Source organism: Caretta caretta, chromosome 18, assembly GCF_965140235.1.
Source record: "Caretta caretta isolate rCarCar2 chromosome 18, rCarCar1.hap1, whole genome shotgun sequence".
Taxonomy (NCBI): Eukaryota; Metazoa; Chordata; order Testudines; family Cheloniidae; genus Caretta; species Caretta caretta.
Window position 1 is genome coordinate 10,136,783 of NC_134223.1, and position 17,812 is coordinate 10,154,594.

Sequence of the window (17,812 nt, forward strand, 5' to 3'; positions counted from 1 at the left end):
GTAATGCCTTCCTCCTTCCCCCGCTCCCGGACAGGTTATGACATTTGCCAAATTCCATGCTAGAAAACTATGCATTAAACAGCAGGACTGAAACACATTAATCACAATTATAACATGGCTGCTTTGTTACCAAATTACCGATCTGATTCTTAGACCTTCATCAAACTCTAGGCACCAGAGAGTGAACTGAGAACGGAATTCAACCTGAGCAATGCTATTTTGCCGGTTAAACAATTCACAATTGCCAAAAAACAAATATTTTAATTTTTACCTAAAGACATTTAAACTGAACCCATTACTGAAAAAAAAAAATAAATGTAAAAATGATCACCACCTATTAATTTAAAAAAAAAAGAGAAAATGTGAGATCTATAGCTACCCATTTGTTGTAGTAACCATTCCATTCAATTGCCCTGTTTTAACTCTTGTTTGGGATTTCTGCAGCCGAAATTGTAGTAAATTGAATTTGCGGAGAACATATGATATTAAAGTCAAAAGCTGATTAACAAAGTGTGTCAGATGCATTTGCCATTTGACTTCACCAATCAGGGAAACAATGCGTTTTTGGGACCACCTCATCCAGTGTTAATCCTTGAAGGATTACCAACAGCTGCCGGGGTTGACAGTGTCAACATAAACTGGCAACCTATTTCTACCATCTCAGCTACAGAAGGAACCAGTTCAAGATAAGATTGCATCTATCCCACTGTCCTATCCCAGGAGAGATTAATCCACACCTTAGCCAGATTTGGGAAGACATCCACCAAAAACTAACCAAAACAACAACAAAAAATCCCATAGATGGACTTGTTTTCATAATGCCCCAGATATTTAAACTCCATGCAGTGCAGCATCCCATTGTCTTGTTTATTTTACTGACTGGATACAGTGCAAAGGGGCGGGGGGAGAGGGGGAGTCAAGCTACAACGCAGGTATAAAAAATATCTCATTATCAGATAAAAGGAAAAGTGTGAACATGTCAACACGCTGCCGTTTAAAACAAAACCTTGTTTTGGCTACAACATCTGGAGCGTTTTTAACCCCCCAGAGGAAGATCTGCAACCGGAGTAAAAAAATCAGGTAGGTAGATGGGTCTTAAAACGTTGCACTTAACACCTCACAGGAACTGAAACCCCCAACCCTGCAATTAAAAGTTTACACACAGAAGCGGTTCACAGTGGGTGGGAAGGGGGTTCCAGGGATTGCTTGGCGGAGACCCTCCCCTATTCCACCCCCCTCCCCAACACCTACAGCTCCGGCTGAGGGGCACTCCCCCCAGCATCCTTGCCTCAAACCGCCACCGAAGAGCAAGAGGGAGAAAGGGTTAAAAGTTGGACAAGCCACCGATGCTCCAGCCGGGAGTCAGCGAAGCAGCCGAGGCGCCAGGGTGAGCGCTGCGGGCTGGGGCCGGGCCCCCCACCCCGCGCCCGGCGGGCCCCTCACCTTGCGCGTTGTGCTGGTTGTTCTCCATGAGCGAGGGGGCGGCGGGGCTGCTGCCCAGCTCGGCCAGTCTCCTGCTGGTGGCTGTCAGCTCGGCTCGCAGGTTGGTCATCTCCTGGCTGGCCGACTGGATAGCTCCATCGATCCGCAGCGCCAGCTGCTTATTGTCTTCCATCATGTTCAGGATTTTGGCCTGGGGAGGAGAGAGGTGAGAGAGAGCCGCATGATGCACCAGCCAGGGGTGGGTGTGGAAGGGGGGCGGGTGGCTGCCTCTCTCTCCTCCCCCTCTCCCCCCCCCCCCACTACCTGTTGGGTCCCCTCGCCGCTGCCTCCCTCACCCCGGCGCAGGGATGCGCGGAGCGGCTCCGGCCGCAGGGGACCCGCGTGCGCTTTGCCGCTTCGCGGAGGACATTAGCGGGGAGAAAACAGCGCAAGCACCCTTTCGATGGAGCCTACCATCTGCGGCGGGGGAGGTGGGGAGCCCTGCCCGCGCCGGCTCCGCCGCAGCCCCCGGCTTCGCGGGGCGCCTTCCCCGGCCCGGCCGCCTCAATGGCGCAAGGGCAGCGGAGGGGAGCAGCCCGGGGTGGGGGTGGCTCCCCCGGGCGTGCGTGCGCTCGCCGGCCTGGGGGATGCACCGCGGGCTTTTCCCTGCCCTGCCCCTGCCCCTGCCCCGGCGCCGCGGCCACGGAGCGCACGGCCCCGCGCAGGGCTCCGGCTGCCTGCGCGCTCGGGCGCCCGCCGCGCCAAGCGCTGCCCGCTGGGGGCAGAGGGCGGGAGGCCGCCGGGGAGGGGGGTGCGGGGAGGATGCGGGGGGGGGTGCACGCGGGGGGGAGGAGGGACTGGGAGGGGAGGTGGAGCAGGGGGCGCCGGGCGCTCCAGGGAGAGGGGAGGGCGCAGGGGCGGGCCGCCCCGGGAGTTTGTTTTGCAGGGAGCCGGTCCTGGGGGCTGGGGGGGGGGAGGCGGCTGCCCGCCCACGAAGGGGCCAAAGTGAAAGCGGGGAGCCGGGGCGCTGGGAAGCTGGGGCCGGGCGGAGGAAAGGCGAAGGCAGGGGCGTCCGTCCCCTTCATCCTGGCGCGGCGCGGGGGAGGGAGGGAGGCCCGGCTGGCTGGCTTCGGATCGGGTTGCAGCGCGGCCGGTGGGAGCCGGGTGACACCCCCTGCTCCGTCAGCCACGGAGGGGGATGGGGCCGGGAGAGAAGCGCTGGGCTGGAGTGTGCAGTCGCCATGCTAAGGAGGGAAGGGGCTCCTTTGTCTGCCCGAGGGGAGAGCTCCTGGGTGCATGAATTCCCCCCCCCCCCCAGCGCCTCTCCTGGCACAAGGGGGCGACTCGTGCAAAGCGCTGCCCCCCTCCCCCGACACCCAGCCACCTTTGCACCCCGAAGTGGCCCCAGCCCTGGCTGTGCCCCTGTCGGCGTTCGCTTGCCACGAGGATCGGAGCGGCTGTAAGCGGAAAGGGCCACCGGGCTTAAAGCAAACGCTGGGGAAGGCGGGGAAGGAGCAGCAAACGTGCCATTCAGAATCGGGAGTATTCACGCCGGGAACCTGATTCTCGAGTCCCAGCCATGGGCCAAGAGCAGAGCCCAAAGACCGACCACAGCAGCCTGAAAGAGCAGTTTCTCGTACTGCACCGGCTCACCCAAAGAAATCCTGCAGCAAATCACTGTGAATGCATAAAATCCAAGAAACTCACCAGCCACTTGGTGACCATTTGCCAATAGAACAGGAGGCAGCATTCATGGAACACCCGATATTTCTAGCTACTGTTCCCTTGGGGTAAGAATAGTTTCTCTCGTTGCCACTTTTATCCTTAGAGCATGTTCTGGTGGTGATGGGAAGTCAGGACTCCTGAGTGGCGATGGTGGTGGTTGTTTTGTTGTTCCCTGTTCTACCACTCAACTCAATACATGCCCCTGAGCCCATCAGTTCTCTCTAGTGCCTCAGCAAATGTGGCAAACAGAACTTTGCAAGGCTGGTTAAATCTGCCAGGTTGAATTCATTGTCTAAAGGACTTGAGATCTTTTGATGAAAGATGCAATGAGAGTGCAAATTATTCTTCTTTGTCCCTTCCCTACACTGGGCTTTGCGCACAAGTCTGCTGCATGTCAGTGCCCAAAGAGTAAAATGGACCAAAAATCTTTGGAAGAGGATGGGGGGCGGGGAGGGAAAGGCAACGGCTTCTCTGGTATTATTTCATAAGCCACATCCACCCAGCAGGTGCTGCAAGCTCAGTGGGTGCTGCCAAGCTCAATGGGGCATGTACCCACTGAAGCAATGGAGAATTACTTGGCATTGTAAATCACTTTGCTTCTAGAAGGAGCAATAACATTTTGCAGTGTCTTTTCAACACACTGCAGGTAATCTGCTTGCATGAGGACTGTGGGACTTTGATTGCACCAGGCAGCAAAGCTGTAGGCCTGAATTCATGACCAAACAACGCATGTGTTAGGGGTTAGACTAGATGACCCTTGCAGTCCCTTCTAACCCTATGGTTCTATGATTCTCTGGAAGCAGGTTTCTGTCACCTGGAAGCTCTGAAGAGCCAGACTATCACTCCCTGTTTTCAAGAGGGAATGATGCAGTGGAGAACAGCAGTTCAGGAGACACAATTGCATCCCCATGCACCCTTTAAGGCATGAAAGGGAGGACTGTTCCCAAAGTAAGCCATAGCTCCCTGGGAACTGAGCTGGGCCAGTCTCTAAGTAGCACTTCTCTTGAGGTACAAAAAATGGCTCTTACCCTATTGTTTGAACACAGGAAAATATTATGCAAAAGATTAAAATAAACATTTTGGGGAAACAGGGGAAGATTGAGCAGTTACTGCCATGCTGCCTGTTGCTGCAGTAAGCTCTCAGGTCTGCCCTGTACTTTTGGCTCCCCAGCCAGGCCTTGAGAGTGCTCTCAGGACTTGCAAATGCAAGGACGTTTCCAAAATCTAAGCACTTTCAGCTGCTTAGTCTCTAAGGTGCCACTGGTACTCCTTTTCTTTTTGCGAATACAGACTAATACGGCTGCTACTCTGAAATAGGTATCACAGCGACCTTGACGAAACTACAGCAGGAGAGGGACAGAATGGTGGGTCCTATCCCAGCAGGCTGCAAAGATGGAGACATTATTATTTTTTGATTTAGAAAAAACAGAATTGATCTCAGGTTTGTTTTTCCTTTGGCAGTGTAAACACCATGTGACAGTGGGGTTGAGCTGACCGGAAATCATGTCAGTTTCCAATTGCAGGCTGGCTCCTGCCAGCTGTGCTCTTCTCTGTCCAGACTTGCACCATGGCACCATGGCATTCAAGAGTGGCCACTTCGATGAGCACAGAGAATGTCCTCATTGGCCCCAGAAGCAGCTCTGGTGTAAAATCACCACTCAGCATCTGAGGGAGGAAATGGTTTAACAAACCAATGGGCTGACAGTTTCTGCTGCTCGCTCAGGGGAAGTGAAATGAGGTAAAGCAAAAGTGCATTGTTCTCCAGCAAGACAACGATCCTACTGGGAGCCGTGGAACAAGGTACTGTAAAGCTGTGAATCTGGAGGGGGTTGGCATGCAATGAGCCTCCAGGCAACTTTCAGGAATAAAAATAAAATGAGTCTGTGTTCACATGCTGTCAGTCTGCTGTAGATTGCTTTCCAATTGTGCTATGCTCCCTGAGAATATCAGTTCTGATCCTGACTGTACTTATGTCCATTCTGCACTGTCATAACCTCCACCAACTTCCACAGGGACGCTTGGAGCACACTGAACTAAGCAAGAGGCCCAAGTCCATTGGGAATAGACAGTGCTCTACCATTCCCAGGATTGAACCTGTAGGTACTTAAGGGCAACATGTCACATCTGATGAAGTGAGCTGAAGCTCACGAAAGCTTATGCTCAAATAAATTTGTTAGTCTCTAAGATGCCACAAGTCCTCCTTTTCTTTTTGCGAATACAGACTAACACAGCTGCTACTCTGAAACATGTCACTTAGGGTTTGTCTACACAGCAGGGGAATGTATTCTGTGGGGGAGTGATTTCTAAAGCGCACTCAGGTCTTGTGCATTAGTTGGTCCATGAAGACACAGTAGTACATTAAAGCACACTAAGTAACCTTTAGTGCGCACCAGCAGGGTCTATGCAGACCAATTAATATGCAACACGAGTGCACTTTAGAAATCACACCCCGGTAGAGCACATTACCTTATGGTGTAAACAAGTGCTAAATTATGGAAAGTTTGGAAACAGTATTTCAATAGACACAAATAGTGCCAAACATTTTACTGATTTAATCTCAGATTAAGATGGCCACAGCATTTATGGGGTGAAACTGCAGCCCGTGGAAACTCTTAATGAGGTTGTCACTCGAGGAACTTGGACTGTGTCCCACCTAGGGAAAAGGGATTGGCCATCCTATGGGGTACTGAAAATTAATCCCCTTCAGTTTTCAAAGTAACCAGTATGAATTTGCCAATACACAGGGTAAAATTCTGTTCTCTGCATATTGGAACTATATGCTGATATTCTGGTCTCTCTGCAAAGGTGGATCTCTCAGCGATCTCAGAGATATACGGTCTCCCATATATACACTGTGTGGAGAGAATATTGGTCTGAAGTCCTCTCTAAGGGCTTGGCTACAAGGGGACATCCAGAAACATAAATCCAAATTAACTAAAGGTGTGAATTGGAAGTGGATTAGTTAAACTGCATTAAACGCTGTGTGAACACCATCCTTCAGAATTAATGTGGCCTTACTTCAGGAAGGCTGCTTAATTCTGAATGAGGGTGTTCACACAGGAGTTTGATGTTGGTTTAACTAATCCATTTCAAATCCACACCTTTAGTTAATTTGGATTTATGTTCCTGGATGACCATGTGTAGAGAAATCCTTAAGACTTCATCTACACTACAAAATGAAGGTGTTTGGTTTTTTTTTTATAGCACAGGTAGGTTTACCATTGCTATCTTTAATCTAGCTAGCCACAGGTCCCAGTAGTAGTGAAGACAGGTGGTCTAGGCTGCCAACCTCGGTACAAGCCTGCCAGAGACTCTGGGTACATATTCTTGTTGCTAGTCTGTGGTGTAGCCCATGCTGCCATGGGTTTGCTAGTATTGTTACCCACACTAGCTAGATTAAAACCAGGCATACACTGTAACACCATCATCTGGAGAACTTGGTGGCCTGGGTATATTACCTTGAAACAGGATCTACCTCAATAATAATCTTATTTAACTGACTACAGGCTCAATAGATTTTTCTAAACACTAAATATCTGAGCTGTTTCAACTCCTTTTTATAATATCAAAAGAACTTGTCTCATTTTAAAGCTACAGTCAAGCAGATGAAATCTACATTTTTTTAATTAGTTTTTTTTTTAAATAAGATGAAAGAATCTATTTAATAGAAAGTATTTAATGGTTATTTTTAAAAGAAAAATTATTTTTGACTGACAATTTCCAGCAGTGTCTGCAGCCCAAACATTGCAACACTTGGGCTAGTGCATGAAAACCTCAAAGTGACCAGAAACAGACGTGGAAGTGAAGGTGTGTATTTTCATTACTTGCATTTATTCAGGGTGGATAAATGGCATAAATGAAGAATGAATTTGAATTTTGAAATTCTGTCTTCATCATTTAGGTTGTTATTAGTGACAGAGGCAAGGACACTTGTTACATAAGGTTTGTTTTCTGAACAATGTAAATGCTTGGGTGTATGTCTGACGTGTATGCACATTTAATGCAACTGTGTATGCAAACTAGAAAATTACATATGCAACTAGATGATTGAACGTGCAGTTGCAATCGCATATATGTAAAACCATGATCCGGGCAACAATTTACATTCTATACTGTAATAAAATACAAGCTTGTGTACTATCAGGGCTTAAATTAAACTCATCTTCTTTAAACCCCAGGCCCATTGTTTTTAGCCTACTGTTTTTTCTTTTAAATTAAACCCGATGTGAGCCTTTTAGGAAAGCATCAAACATCGAAGGCAAAGCCCAGATTACACATTTAGTCAATGTAACCTCAATAATAGACTAGTCAAGGTATTATATTGATAGCATTGAAACCTTTTTAAATTGGGGATGTGAAAAAATTTCTACACTATATTGCCTATTTTAAAAATTGTTTTAAAATCTTGAATGTTACCATAATAACCCAGCCTTAGAAAGCTTCCTTATTCCTTTTAAACCCCTTTGAGAGTCCCCTAAAGATATCCGAAGAGATTTTCTCCTTCCCCCTGCCCAGCAATAGGGAGCAGCTGGGTCTATTTAAAATTGATTTTGATCTCTCCAAGCAGGATTTGATTTCTCCGCACACTGAGCTTTTGCCTGAAGAGAGTGCACAGTAGAGCAGAAATTCTGAGATGTCAGCTGGCGTGGCAAGAGTCGAAGAGAAAATGAGCAGCTCACTCTGTGCCCACTGGCATAAGCATGAGACGGCGACACGGGCAAAGTGATTGTCAATGTGACAGTGGTTGGAGTTTGCTGGCCGTATACAATTAAAACAGAATAAAACCCTCTTCCTGCTGAGCTCCAGATCACAGATGGTCCCAATGGGGTGCAGCAGCATAAGAAATGCTCATGCAAAGTAAGCTGCCTTTCCATTAATTCCTATTAATTGGGTGTTTCAAGGGCTTCAGGCACCATGAAAGGGCCAAGGCATCATAAAGGGACATGAGGTGTTCATTTAAAAACAGACAATGCTGCTCTCTGAACAGGCTGAGTGGTGCAATGGCTGAATGCTCTGTTCTGAAGAAATGCTAGGATCCTCTTGGTTCAGATGGAAGTTAACCCCTCCACCGTGATCTCAATTCTCTCTCATTCTCTCTCTCACACACACACACACTTTGCCAAAAGCCAAATCAACCTCCTTGAGATAATGGCCCCAATCCTGAAATCAAGCCTCCATGGAACTCTGTTCACTTCAACAGAGCTCCACACAGGTCTGACTGCAGGAGTGGGGCCCTATTTAGACATTTTGTAGTGAACTAGACTAAGTATTTGGGATAGATGAGGCCTTTCATTTCTGTAGACCTAGGTCAAATTCATTGCTGGTGTAAGCAGGTGCAACTGCATTGACTTCACCAGAGTTATGCCTGCTTCTGTCAACATTCATATGTATGATCCTTGGTCTCAGTCTCATCCCCACTGAGTCTGTTTCTACATCACAAAGCCACTACTTAGTTTGGGTTGACTGGCAAGTTTTCCTTAGGAACTGTATCCGAATGGCAGGCTAGGACTGGGAGCACTGGAACAGCCGGGGGTCTGCCCAAAAAACGAGAGAGTCAATGTTTGTGAGCACTTGGGATTTGTCACTTGACACAAAGTTTTAAAATTACTTTGTAGAAGACACAAAGAGGAATTAAACAGGGGAGGGAATAATGAATTTGTATGAAGCCATTTCACAGGGCAAATGTTTTTTTAAGAGACTATAACAGAAAATTATGCAGCTTGAGTCCCCTTGATTGGTCTGAGCCAAACACAACCCAGGCTCCATGAGAGAGCATAGAAACACGCTCCTGTGAATTTCATACCCATTCTACTAGTGATGTGATATACGAATTACATGTTGAAATTGCTCAGCAGTACAGGGCCTGATCATTGCTGCAACCACAAAATTGAGAACATGACCATGATGTGTGGTAACTATAGAATACCTGAGAGATTATTATGTGTGAATTAATTCCTGTGCAGAGGGCCAAGCATCACTTCAATCCTCAAAACAGGGATTAAATTAGACTTTAGTGGTGCAGAGGCTTTGCTCTGCATAGGGGTGAATTTCACCTGACATCTAGCATATTATTTTCTGACAACAGCGTTAAATGCTATGTTATTAAGCGGGCACAAGCAAAGGGAGGATCACAGTGGAAAATCTCGGTACAAGTGCCTGTTCCATAAATTAACCTAAACTAAGAATTCAAGCATAGACAGCAGGTGACACTGGTTGATACTCTAAGCAGATGATGCAGCTGCACAACAGAAATGCAGTTTATCTTTGAATCAGCCAGATAAAGACTATTTTTAGTTAAATGGTGTCCACATTTTTTAAAAAAAGCATTTTTGGGATGATTTACAGTTTAAGGGTGAACTTTTCCAAAACGCCTAAGGGATTTAGGAGCACCAATGCTATTGGAAAAATAAATGGAACTTCTGCTCCTAAATCTCTTAAGTGCTTTTGAAAGCCTCCTTACACATTGTTTACTGCATCTAGGATTTCCCCAGCTGTCACATAAAAGCTTTTATAGCAATCAAAAGACAAGGAGAATCAAATCCATGTTTTCCCCCAGATTATTGGAATATTCTGGGGGTTTGCTGTTGTTGGTCTTTTTTAAATTCTGAATTTCAATCAAACAACTTGACATACACAGGATCAGCTCCATTGTGCATGGTGCTGCCAAGTACTCCATGTACTCTCCCCATATGTGGTATATAAAAGGAGATTGACAATAGACAAGACAACTAACTAAATCAAAAGACAACATCAAATAAAGCTTTGAAGATTCATGGGGGCAACAACACATTTGACTTTTACAGAGCCTGAGGTCTGTCCATGCACAGACTCTTTGGAAGGCAGAACGTGCCACTAATGTGAGTTGAAAAGAGGGGACTTATTGTTCAAAAGAAGCATTCCACCCACCCCTTTCTAACACTGCTCGCAATGGGCCTGGACCTGGGAAAATGTGAGTGTCTTCAATGCCCATTGACTTCAACAAGAATTATTATTATTTATTTCAGTGCTTAGAGGACCCAACATGTAACCATACTTTACAAACAGAATAGGAAACAATATCTCTCCTGAAAAGCATACAATCTGAAAAGACACAGCAGATAAGAAGTGAGAGAAAGGATAGTTAGTGGGGTTCTGTTTTTCAGGGTTTATTAATTTCATTTTTCTGGGTTTATTTTTAGCAGCATTTGAGTTTTACGTAGATGTCCAAAATTCCGGGTTTTTTGCAGGTCTCTCTCTTTGTATATCTGTAATGAGTAACGTAGATTATATACATTACTCATTACAGTAGTAGTATACACTGTAATGAGTAATCTCTTTGTAATGTTCCCTAGTGCACTTTAACAAAGTGTAGTTTCAAACAGCACTACATTAAAGTACACTAGAGAACTTTTTGTGTGTACCCAGATGGGTCTGCACAGACCAATTCACATGTGACATGTTAGTGTGCTTTAGACATCACTCTCCAATAGTCCTCATTACTGCTCCTTTTCCATGTAGTCAAACTCTTACATCTAAGTAACCAGTTCTGATGTCTTCCCAGTGTTTATTGGATAAACATCAATTTCTTTCTCTCGCTCTTTTTGGTGTGGTACTGCGGGTGTTTTACTGGCTAAAACCGAAAATCAGAAACTCTAATTATTGCTCCATTTTACAGATGGGGAAACTGAAGCACAGAGTGATTACATGACTTGTCCAAGGTCACACACGAAGTCTGGAGTGACACCAGATCCTCCAAGTCCCAGTTCAGTGCCTTACCTCCACTGTCACCTTCTCTCTTATTCTAGGTGTTCAGCATCTTGTAGAATCAGACACAAACTTAACACCAGTATTCTTAAATATCTGAAAAGTTGAATATTGAGCAACAAGTTTCAGGAGCAGTGGACTTTCAGAGAAGACTACATTCTCCAAGCTGTGATAGAAGATGTGTGGGTGCGTGGAGGGAATCCAAGTAATATTTGGAAATATTAAAATACAGTGTATATTGTTTGGTATTGCTTTAGATGTCTGAGTTTTTTCAGGACAGGGAATGTGAGGGAAGTCAGAAATGAAAGGGGTGGGGTGTAGGAATGAGATACCATTAAGAGTTCTAGCCAACCACAAATTTGCTATTCAGTTTACCAGCCTGTAGTTTATTATGTATGGTATGTGAAGGAACCTATTTAGCCAAAAGGGAAATGCCTTTTGTGTTAAGAGTGACCCTAATCTAATATGGCCTTTTGACTTGACTCAATTAAATCCTTTCTGTTTCAATTAAATAATCAGCCACAATTTAATAAAATGAATTTCCGTGTGTTGTCTCCGTGTCTGATGACTTTAGAGATCAAGAAGCCTCATGTAAATTCTGTGAATTACTTTTTATCAGCTTGTGTGTCACTTCCACAAAAAAATGCTGCCTGTCAGTGTATTAAAATTCTTTCCCCATCTTCTCATTGCAACACTGTTTACAATCATGATTCCCAGCTGACAGGGCTTGAAATAGCTCTCGTTTCTTTTACATCTGCCAAGAAAATTGGCCCTTTCTGACTGGAAAAAGGGCCCATCCAGTGTAGATAAATTTCCGGTGGGGTCTTCTGTGTTCCCTTTTTCATTGTGAACTTGAATTCTGCGCGGTGAATAGCAGTATCTTGGCCTATTCCAAATTTTAGTTGAGGCATCCACTGAGCAATTTGATAGCAAAGCAAGTCTCCCTCCCCCAAATCTAATCAAACAGATGAGCAAACTTACAAACTGGCCACTAGAAAAAAATCTTAGCCTTCCTCTGTTTATTCTATAAAATGAATGGGACTGTTGCAGCATGTATACTGCAGACATCTGTTCCCAGTTCTTCAGACTGAGAACTAAGTGACTAGTTCTATTACTTACAGAATTTTTTCCCCTCTAAAGGGCACATTTTTTATTTTGTATATTCATAACTGCATCTGACCCTCCTTCTCACTCTTAGAATATTGAGCAGTGATTCAAAGGACAGTGAATCGTTTCTTCCCAATCTGAGAACAGGCCAGCGCTCTAATACAAAGGGTGACCTTGCTGGATGCATTACTGCTATAGCATAAATCACATTTTAGTGTTTTGCTCTTGTTTTAAGGAAGTATAAATTGCACAAATTAACAAGATGCTGGAATGCGGTCAAGCGGTTGGAGCAGAAGGCTGGGAGGTCAGAAATCCCGGGTCATACTCTCAGCTGGCTCACTGATTCACTGTCATAACTTATGTGCCTTCTCTGTGTCTCAGTTTCCCTGAGGATGGTGAAAATAAATTGTGTAATGTTTGTAATGTACCTTGAAACTGCGGAATCAAAGGAACTACATTGCAGCTAAGGAATATGGACCAAATGTAATAGACCAAAGCACTAGCCTAGATCCAAACACTGCAAACTCTTAGAACCTGGTATAAACCTAGAGTAACTCCATTAAGAAGAAAAGGAGTGCTTGTGGCACCTTAGAGACTAACCAATTTATTTGAGCATAAGCTTTCGTGAGCTACAGCTCACTTCATTGGATGCATAAACATTGAGAAGAGGTAACTGAGAGCAAAATTTGATCCAAGAGATTTTCCCTGGTAACTCCCTTTGGCATTAATGGGAATCAGACATCTAGACCCCAGAAAACAAATGACTCCATAGCATATTTCACAGCTGAGTGCATCTATGGCACACATCTCAATATTCAATTCTATTAAATCCAGCATTTGTTTAATGAATTACAGCAATCCAATGAGTCTGTAGATGGGCGGCTTGTATTTGACTTTTATGTGGTAGACTCCAGCAGCCAGCTTTAAAAAAGGAATCAATATTTGTGAACACATTTTAATACAGTTTATTCTGAACTCTCCCCCCCCCCCCCCCCACTGTTGACATATATGGATGCTTGATATATTTCACAGGGGTTGATGAAATGGCCTTTATCAAAACCAGTAAGGGAAATGCTTGGCAAACCCAAATGAAATATTGCAATATTTTTCTCATTTATTAGTTACAGTTTCTATTCGGTTCCAAATTTCAATCGACGCCACTAGTAGCTGTCTCCTCAATCACCAGGGGGAGATCTTATTTTTCAGGATTAGTTTTTTAAATTAATTAGATAAAATATGCTTAATGGAACCACTGTGAATATTTGATTTCTTAACGAATGGGTGTAGTGTAATAAAGAGCCTTGGAGGAGCAGTGGACATTTCTCCATAGAGGCTTAGGACCAATATTGCCATTTAAGGCCTAGTCCACACACAGTTTTGGTACAAGTATAACAATATTAGAGATGTGATTTTTACCAAAATACTTGCAAAACCCCAAATGTAGACACAGTTACACTGGCATAAAGGTGCCTTGTACTGTTGTTATGAATATTATTTATTTGTATTACTGTAGTGCCTCGGGACCCTAGTCATAAACTAGGACCCCGTTGTCAGTTAAAAGTTTGTTCCCCCTCGTGTATAGGAAAAAGCGATATTCGTATAAGCACTTTGATACCATTATAACTGTGTCCACATGACTGGGGTGGTATCACTTTCACCATGCTGGCCTAGTTAAAGAGTGTGTAGACAAGGTCCAATACATTTTGAAAGGTGTTAAAAACCCTGTCAACACTACGTGCTAAGTGGTTTTAAAAAAACAACCCAAAACATATGAGCTAATATGTTTGTTTGTTTGTTTTTAACACCAGCCTCCCTGTCAAAGTGTAGACAAGGCCTTAGAGACTAGATCTGGAGGGAGAGAGAGACTTTGAAAGCCAGGGCTGTTTTGACAGTGAAGGCTTTAAAAAAAAAGTGTGAAATATTCCTTCACTTTCCTCCATACTTGGAACAGTTGCCACTTAAAAGCCTTTGCTCTCCTGTTCGCATTGCCAGCCACTTGAATGCACATCCACTCTACAGAGTGACACATGCATGCAGAACGACCAGCACATTGCAAATATTAAGTCCCAGATGGGGGCAGCCAGCAATTTGAACTGGCAACATATATGGAAAGATTTTCCAGAGAGCTCAATGTCCAGCAGCTCCCAACAGAGATCAAGGGAGAATTGCTCCCCTCTCCCTTGCCAACACAGAGAGAACAACACGAGCTCCTGGGTGTGGATCTCTTCGGAAAGTTTCGCCCATTGTGGCCAACTCATCACCTCCCCGCGCCCCAGATGGAACTATAATTACATGCAATCTAGCAGCAGGCGCAGTTAGGGATCCCTAGCTGTGTGATGATAAACAGATACACCCACCAGACACGACAACAAATTCCAGACCAAGGTAGTTGAAAGCTGTACACATGCAAATACCTGGCATACTCCTGCCTGCACCCACTGTTCCAGAATACCCTGTGGTAAGACATTAAAATAAATGGTAACATCATGTCTGTATGTAAAGCATCACTGTTTAGTGAACTCCTTCTGAAGCACCTGGCATTGGCCACTGTCAGAAGATGGGATACTGGGCTGGATGGACCATTGGTCTGACCCACTATGGATGTTCTTACGTTAACTAGCAAACGAATTATGCATTGACGTACATTGTTATTTGGGGCTGAATTCACATGGCTGCATTTCTTTAGATGGGGACTGCAGAAAGTGGGGGTGATAATTCAGTAGGTGGTATTCACCCCTCTGGGAGAGCACTGAATGCACACCCCAAAGTGGACTTATGTGCTGTTGAAGGAACCCTCTCTCTGACGAGATGTAATACCGAGGCCATTAACTATCCTGCAACAGTCTTCACAAGAGTTGGGCTTGTTAACGGTGGTGTTCTGGCCAAATCCAGCTGGGGTATGAACATTCTGCCCACTTAAAATTATTCCTTTGGTTGCAACTGGATGAAGAATTCTTCAGTTTCTGATCTACACTGATGCATGGGGCTGGTGTGTGCAATTAAACCACCACTGTCTCACCCAAGAGGTGTCCACATTTCAGAAGTGGGTGAGTGACTCTGATGCAATTATAGTTTATAAATCACTTTCGGATTCTTCAACAATGCATGCCACTATAAAAACCGTAAGGAAGATGACTGAGAATTGTGGCCATGGATATCATACAAGGCAGTGTGGTCTAGCGGACAGAGTGCCAAACTGAAATTCAGGAGACTGGGGTTCTACTTCTGGTTCTGCCATTGACCTTGGGTGAGTCACTGCACTGCCCTGTGCCTCAGTTTCCTCATATGTAAAATGGAGATAATGATACTACCCTCCTTCATAAAGCAGTTTTAGATCGACTGATACAAAGCCCTAAATAAGGGCTAGGCATGATTATTGTTATATAACTGAACTGTATGACTAAACTATAGAACTGCCACCAGGTCATAGATCAGGGCAGCAGCTATATCAAAATACACACACAACTTGTTTTCCTGTAATCATCTTTCATGCACACTGTCACAGAATGGTTTACAGCTAGACAGATGGGTAGGAAGGGAACATCTAACAGCACTGATAATAGCCACTCTCCCTACAGGCAGAAAGAAGGAGGGTAAATGTGGAGAGGACATAAAAAATGGAACATGAATAGTAAAGAGGCAGTCAGTATTTCTGCAGCCTTATTGCAGTGAGCAGAGAATAGCAGGGTGCAGTAAGCAGTGGAAGGATCCAATGGTTTTGCTCCTTAAGTAGGTGACTGAAGACTACATAATATCTCCATTACTAGGTATAAATCAAGAGTAATCGTGTTGGTTTCAACTGAGAAGAGTAACTCAGTTGAAATCAACAAAGGTATTTTAGATTTACACCTGAGAGCAGAATTTGACCCTGATACGGGAGCCAGTATTTCAAGCCTGTGCTGTGCACTATGATCAGCACTTGTTGTCCTTGCATAACTGGAACTTTTAAAAATAAAAATAACTTGAGAGTCCATTGTCCACAGCTGCTGTTAACGTTCAGTTTTTATCTTCCAGAATAAATTGGGCTTCTGCAAGTTTTCAATCAAGACAAATAAACAATCCTTGCAGTAAATAAGGGGCTTTTCCTTCAGGTTGACAGTTTTCATATGCGGCCTAGTTACTGTCAGTTACTGTTAGCTTTTCAATTAGCTGAGGGTAGATGTCCCTTAACAGCTCTCTATGCCAGAGATTGGTCTCAATGAAGTCAATAGGAGTTTTGCCATTGAATTTACGCATTAAGGTTTGTCCCTCTTGCAAAATGTTCCAGGGATCCGATGCTCATTACTGGTGAGATTCTGCAAAGTACACTGAAGTCAGGAGCAGGCCTCAACTCAGGAAATGTGCTTTTCTGTAGCTTATTTATTGTGAGATCCTTATTTCACAAGATCTACAGAGCCCAGGCTCCACCCTGAGCACAAATGTCTACACTGCAATTTTATAGCCCCATAGCCCAAACCAGCTGACTGGGGCCAACCAGGGATCTTCTGTTGCAGTTTAGACACACCCAACGTGTCCAATCAAATCCGCGAGTAATGAGTTGTGAATACTCATTGAGACTATTCAGTGAACAGTCCACGTAGTCTACAACTAGTTTGCATAAACTATTTGTCAAATATTTATAAATAAGGGAGAAATTCATAAAAATTGCAGAACAGAAAAAAATGGCTAAATTAATCAAATATTGCATTATTCAATGCAAATAGTTTGTCAAGGTCCAATACAATCAATGGGCACATTCTTTTTTAGGTTTAACCTAATTCTGAATCAAAAGATGCATTAGCATCAAGAGGTCTTAGACCATCCATCTAATGTGCCTTTTATGAATTGTTCTGCATACGATTTTTAATACATTTCATTGTGGCCATGTTTAAAAAAAGAGCATTGGGATTTTTTTTGTTCAGATTCCTGACCACACTTTGTATTAAGGGCAGATTCATAAATAGTTAATAAAGGGTTAATAAATGATTAATTGCTGTTTTAATAACAGGTTAATCAATTGGTATAAACTGTTTGTGACGGGGCCACTCATTTCATGGGAGCGCCCCTGTTGGCTGGGTGTGTCTGGACCTTGCCATGCCCCTGCTGGCAGTTAAACTTCTTAGGCAGATTTCAGTGATTCGGCCCTCTGGCCGAGTCACACACTGTCTGTGTGCGCATGAACAAAATAGACCCCCTTCCAGGGTACAAGTCCAGCAGGACCTATCTGAATGCCCTCAGTTGGTCTTTTCCTGCAGCCCTCCCTGAGCAATCTCTCTCCAATTGCCCCTACTCTGGTATGGAGCAGTGCCCCACCAGGATTTCCTCCCTGGAGACTCTTCCTCTATTGCCCCAGCTGAGTCACTCTTTACAGTTCATTGACCCCTTCCAGGGTAGTATCAAAAGTCTCACAAATGCTGACCCTCTTTCTGGGTCTTCAGCACCTACCCTGGGCCAGTTTAATTTCTCCTTCTTTGGGGCTTCCAGGGAAGAACTGAGAGTGGGACTGGTGGAGAGTCCCAACTCCTCTATGTGATTCAACAGACAAAGGGGATCGAGGGGCAACTGGCTACATCAGATGCAGGCATAGGCAGAGCGGAGTGAGAGCATTTTGCTGGAAGGAATTTCATGCTCAGTTTTTAGGTGTTTGTTTTTAAAATGTTCACTGCGCTCATGCTTCCTAGCTGGGTTTGGTTTTCATGTCTTCTTTGGTAGAGTTCGTTTTTTTCCCTGACCTTTTCGTTTTTGCCAAGTGGAAGGTTCCATCTGTGGTTTGAAATTACCCGAAGATATTTCCCTCCCCATCTTAGAGGAAGGTGTTTATTGTGGGTTGCAGGAC

At 44.6% G+C, this 17,812-nt stretch overlaps 1 protein-coding gene and 1 long non-coding RNA gene across 8 annotated transcripts in view; one reads left to right on the plus strand and one right to left on the minus strand.

Moving 5' to 3' along the window:
- KAZN (kazrin, periplakin interacting protein) overlaps positions 1 to 17,812 on the minus strand; it is a 738,190-nt gene that overhangs the window by 406,500 nt on the left and 313,878 nt on the right. The window contains exons 1-2 of one of the 3 annotated variants that reach the window (XM_048825098.2): positions 3,130 to 3,268; positions 1,444 to 1,633 (exon numbers count right to left, since the gene is read on the minus strand). In XM_048825098.2, the coding sequence (XP_048681055.1) occupies positions 1,444 to 1,633; positions 3,130 to 3,147 (208 nt within the window). In that variant the 5' untranslated portion in view covers positions 3,148 to 3,268. Of the gene's footprint in view, positions 1 to 1,443; positions 1,634 to 1,896; positions 2,119 to 3,129; positions 3,269 to 17,812 lie in introns of those variants that run through there. The other 2 variants (XM_048825099.2, XM_048825097.2) reach the window with 2 other exon arrangements.
- On the plus strand, positions 1,559 to 11,437 carry LOC125624423 (uncharacterized). 5 transcript variants are annotated; one of them, XR_012665442.1, is made up of 4 exons: positions 3,090 to 3,212; positions 4,609 to 8,004; positions 9,951 to 10,096; positions 10,802 to 11,437. It is a non-coding gene; the product is annotated as an uncharacterized LOC125624423 (long non-coding RNA). The 5 variants fall into 5 exon arrangements; XR_012665443.1 differs by lacking the exons at positions 3,090 to 3,212; positions 9,951 to 10,096 and adding an exon at positions 1,559 to 1,648; XR_012665441.1 differs by having other exon boundaries at positions 9,951 to 11,437.